Below are 5,000 nucleotides of genomic sequence, written 5' to 3'. Positions count from 1 at the left end.
TACTATGAACTAATAAGTATAAATATACAACTAATAACCAAATACAACTAATAACCAACTCATCGCTTTGCATTATCTAGATCCAAGGAAACATTCAAGATATGATATATTGCTCATATTTTTATTTATTATTGGAGCAATTTAAATCCTTTTTGCACAAACAAAACAAAAAACAAAAGAAAAACCAATCTGATTTGATTAGGAGTTGTAAATCAAAATCAAAATTATGCGGATAAATGGAAGGGTGAAGAAAGAGAGAAAAAAATATCAATGATCTATGATTCCGATATGTAAGGTCTATGAATCATCAGATAAAGGCTAATGTACTAAAGCATCAATACCAATTGATCTATAATGAAACTAATTCATTCATAAAACAAAAAATCAAGAGCCTCGAGCCAATAAAGACTGAGAAGATTGACTCAAGAACAAATCAAATTAGAGGCTCCATTGTAAAATTAAGACCTAACCATTAATGGAGAAGCGATGGGAACGACGGAACCTGTAAATACATAAGATTTTATTGAAAACAAATCTTAATGATTTATTGGGAGGATAGCGAAAGGAACCAAAAGACAATCCATTTATTCTGAAGGATCGTGGATTAGCTCTACAAAACAAATAAAATAAATATTGAAAGAGTAAATATTCGCCCGCGAAATTTTTTAGATTATTGGATTTCTAAATTTTAGCGATCTGATATCATAATTATAATAAAAAAATATATATATATATATATATATACCAATTTCTATTTCTATTCTAATAATCTAATAAAATAGAAAATAATCTAATAAATAAATTAGAAATAGATTAGATTAAGTAAATAAATTAAGTGAAATCTCAAAGAATCCCATGATTTAGTATATTATTCATCAAACACATATATATACATTTCATTCGCGAGGAGCTGGATGAGAAGAAACTCTCATGTCCGGTTCTGTAGTAGAGATGGAATTGAGAAACAACCATCAACTATAACCCAAAAGAACCCGATTCCGTAAACAGCATAGAGGGAAGAATGAAAGGAATAGCTTTTCGAGGTAATCGTATTTGTTTCGGCAAATATGCTCTTCAGGCACTTGAACCCGCTTGGATTACATCTAGACAAATAGAAGCGGGACGACGGGCAATGACACGAAATGCACGCCGCGGTGGAAAAATATGGGTACGCATATTTCCCGACAAACCAGTTACTTTAAGACCTACGGAAACACGTATGGGTTCGGGAAAGGATCTCCTGAATATTGGGTGGCTGTCGTTAAACCAGGTAGAATACTTTATGGAAATGGGTGGAGTAGCAGAAAATATAGCAAGAAGGGCTATTTCAATAGCAGCATCAAAAATGCCTATACGAACTCAATTCATTATTTCGGGATAGGAATATAGAACTAAAGGAAAAAGACTTTTGTTTTGGGGTGCTAAAATAAATCGAAAGTTTTTTTTTTGTTTTGGACAAACAATATATCTTTTTTTCCTTTGCATTAAAATAACAGATAAAAAAAAAAAAATGATATGATCCAATCTCAGACCCATTTGAATGTAGCAGATAACAGCGGAGCCCGAGAATTAATGTGTATTCGAATCATAGGGACTAGTAATCGCCGATATGCTCATATTGGTGACGTTATTGTTGCTGTGATCAAGGAAGCGGCACCAAATTCACCTCTAGAAAGATCAGAAGTAATCAGAGCTGTAATTGTACGTACTTGTAAAGAACTCAAACGTGATAACGGTATGATAATACGATATGATGACAATGCTGCAGTTGTCATTGATCAAGAAGGAAATCCAAAGGGAACTCGAATTTTTGGTGCAATCGCCCGAGAATTGAGACAGTTAAATTTACTAAAATAGTTTCATTAGCGCCTGAAGTATTATAAAATAAAAAATTCTAAATAAAATAGAAGATAATACCATTTAAAATTAAGATGAGACCATGATACAGTTCTAGTATATAGTTATAGTATTTTTTATATAGTTTTTATTGTATAGTTATAGTATTTGAATAAAAATGAAATAGAATTTCATTAGTAAATTGTGTTTCACGCATATACCTTTAATAAAATAAGTAATTCAAAAAAAAAAAAAGAAAAAAAAAAAGTATGTTGATTATATCAAAACTAGAGAGAAATTCAAAATTTAGTTTATCATGGGCAGGGATCCTATTGCTGAGATAATAACCTCTATACGAAATGCTGACATGAATAGAAAAGGAACCGTTCGAATAGCATTCACTAACATCACTGAAAACATTATTAAAATACTTTTACGAGAAGGTTTTATTGAAAATGTCAGGAAACACCAGGAAGGCAACAAAAAATTTTTGGTTTTAACCCTACGACATAGAAGGAAGAGGAAGGGACCCTATAGAACTAGTCTAAATTTAAAACGGATTAGCCGACCTGGTCTACGAATCTATTCTAACTATCAAAAAATTCCTAGAATTTTGGGCGGGATGGGTATTGTAATTCTTTCTACTTCTCGGGGTATAATGACCGACCGAGAAGCTCGACTAGAAAGAATCGGTGGAGAAATCTTGTGTTATATATGGTAATCTTTCGGATATCCGAATTGTATCCCAACTTCTTATTTGTGAAAAAAAAAAAAAGAGAAAGAAGAGGTTTCTAATATCATTCCTATTACATTAATTGATACTTGAAGGGGATTTTAGATGGAATGAAAGAACAAAAAATGGATTCAATTTGGGAAGGTTAAATTTCTGAATCACTTTTTCAATAGTATGTTCCAAGTTCCTTTAGATAATGAAGATCTGGTTTTAGGTTATGCTTCAGGAAGGATCCAACATAGTTTTTTTATACCTATACTGCTCAGAAATAGTGTTAAGTATTTAGAATTCGACCAGAGCACTTCTAATTTATAGACTCCGTAACAAACAAAGATTTGAATGATTAGTCAGTTTTTTTTTTTCAACTTAAAAAGTCCTTTCACTTTCATCACTTTCAAGGGATACAATTCGCGATTTCAAAGTTTAAAGAAACTTATTTTCTTCAAAAAAAGTATGTATATTCAAAATTTAAGGGACGGCAAATATGAAAATAAGAGCTTCTGTTCGTAAAATTTGTGAAAATGTCGACTGATACGTAGACGGGGGCGAATTATAGTAATTTGCTTTAACCCGAGACATAAACAAAGACAAGGATAATCTTGCTAAGCGGAAACGCTCTAAAGGATCTGATGTACAAATAAAAAATGTATAAATAAAAAAAGGATCTATTTTGACATGAAATGGATATATCCATAGACCCCTGACTTATATTTATGAGATAATAAAATATGGCAAAACCTTTACCAAGAATTGGTTCACGCAGGAATGGACGTATTGGTTCACGTAAGAGTGCGCATAAAATACCAAAAGGAGTTATTCATGTTCAAGCAAGTTTCAACAATACTATTGTGACCGTTACAGATGTACGGGGTCGAGTGATTTCTTGGTCCTCCGCCGGCACTTGTGGATTCAGGGGCACAAGAGAGGAACGCCATTTGCAGCTCAAACCGCAGCGGGAAATGCTATTCGAACAGTAGTGGATCAAGGTATGCAACGGGCGAAGTCATGATAAAAGGTCCTGGTCTCGGGCGAGATGCAGCATTAAGAGCTATTCGCAGAAGTGGTATATTATTAAGCTTCGTCCGGGATGTAACCCCTATGCCACATAATGGCTGCAGGCCCCCCTAAAAAAAGGCGTGTGTAAATATAAATATTGAAGAGATTTCAAGAGACAAGAGAAATAAATAATTCAATGATTTCAATATTATTATGATTCGAGAGAAAGTAACAATATCTACTCGGACACTGCAGTGGAAATGTGTTGAATCAAGAACTGACAATAAGCGTCTTTTTTATGGACGCTTTATTCTGTCACCACTTATGAAAGGCCAAGCCGACACAATAGGCATTGCGACGCGAAGAGCTTTGCTTGGAGAAATCGAAGGAACATGTATCACACGTGCAAAATCTGAGAAAATACCACACGAATTTTCGACTATAGCAGGTATTCAAGAATCAATACATGAAATTTTAATGAATTTGAAAGAAATTGTATTGAGAAGCAATTTGTATGGAACTTGTGACGCGTCTATTTGTGTCAAGGGTCCTGGATATATAACTGCTCAAGACATCATTTTACCACCTTTTGTAGAAATCATTGATAATACACAGCATATCGCTAGCCTAACGGAACCAATTGATTTGTGTATTGGATTTACAAATCGAGGAGAAATCGCGGCTATCGTATAAAACCGACAAATAACTTTCACGAGGGAAGTTATCCTATAGATGCTGTATTTATGCCTGTTCGAAATGCGAATCATAGTGTTCATTCTTATGGAAATGGGAATGAAAAGCAAGAGATACTTTTCTCGAAATATGGACAAATGGGAGTTTAACTCCTAAAGAAGCACTTCATGAAGCCTCCCGGAATTTGATTGATTTATTTATTCCTTTTCTACATGCAGAGAAGAAAACTTCCATTTAGAAAAAATCAACACAAGGTTACTTTACCTCTTTTTACCTTTTATGATAGATTGGCTAAATTAAGAAAAATCAAAACGAAATAACATTAAAATACGTTTTATTGACCAATCAGAATTGACTCCTAAGATCTATAATTGCCTCAAAGATCCAATATACATACATTATCGGACCTTTTGGATAAGAGTCAAGAAGATCTTATGAAAATTGAACATTTTCGTATAGACGATGTAAAACATATATTGGGTATTCTAGAAATAGAAAAAATTTCGCAATTTAATTTTTTACCAAAGAATAAAATATAAATCCGATAGATGTTATCTAGGGAGAATTCACTTTGAAGCGACTATTCCTAGATAGACATACACATCATGATATTTTATTTTACAATTGAATCAATTTAAAAAGACCTAAAGTTAGGGATTTATCAATAGGCAATGTTGCTCCAATACCTAACCAAAGGGCTACTGCAGTACCAACCAAAAGACGGTTGTCGCAACTGGACGAC

The 5,000-nt window shown here is 33.3% G+C and overlaps 1 protein-coding gene and 2 pseudogenes across 1 annotated transcript; 2 read left to right on the top strand and 1 right to left on the bottom strand.

Moving 5' to 3' along the window:
- Nucleotides 1-1,276: 1,276 nt before the first annotated feature.
- LOC125368932 (50S ribosomal protein L14, chloroplastic-like) lies at nucleotides 1,277-2,091 on the top strand. Its single transcript, XM_048370370.1, has one exon. It carries the CDS (start codon nucleotides 1,516-1,518, stop codon nucleotides 1,855-1,857), a length of 342 nt encoding a protein of 113 aa, XP_048226327.1. The 5' UTR covers nucleotides 1,277-1,515; the 3' UTR covers nucleotides 1,858-2,091.
- Nucleotides 2,092-3,550: 1,459 nt separating this feature from the next.
- On the top strand, nucleotides 3,551-4,852 carry LOC125368935 (annotated as a pseudogene).
- The window catches only part of LOC125368934, a 5,435-nt pseudogene continuing 5,284 nt past the window's right edge, over nucleotides 4,850-5,000 (bottom strand).

The sequence above is a fragment of the Ricinus communis genome, unplaced genomic scaffold, assembly GCF_019578655.1.
Source record: "Ricinus communis isolate WT05 ecotype wild-type unplaced genomic scaffold, ASM1957865v1 Ctg23, whole genome shotgun sequence".
Classification (NCBI taxonomy): Eukaryota; Viridiplantae; Streptophyta; class Magnoliopsida; order Malpighiales; family Euphorbiaceae; genus Ricinus; species Ricinus communis.
The sequence above is the reverse complement of the archived record's forward strand: the minus strand, read 5'-3'. Positions and strand labels throughout refer to the sequence as shown.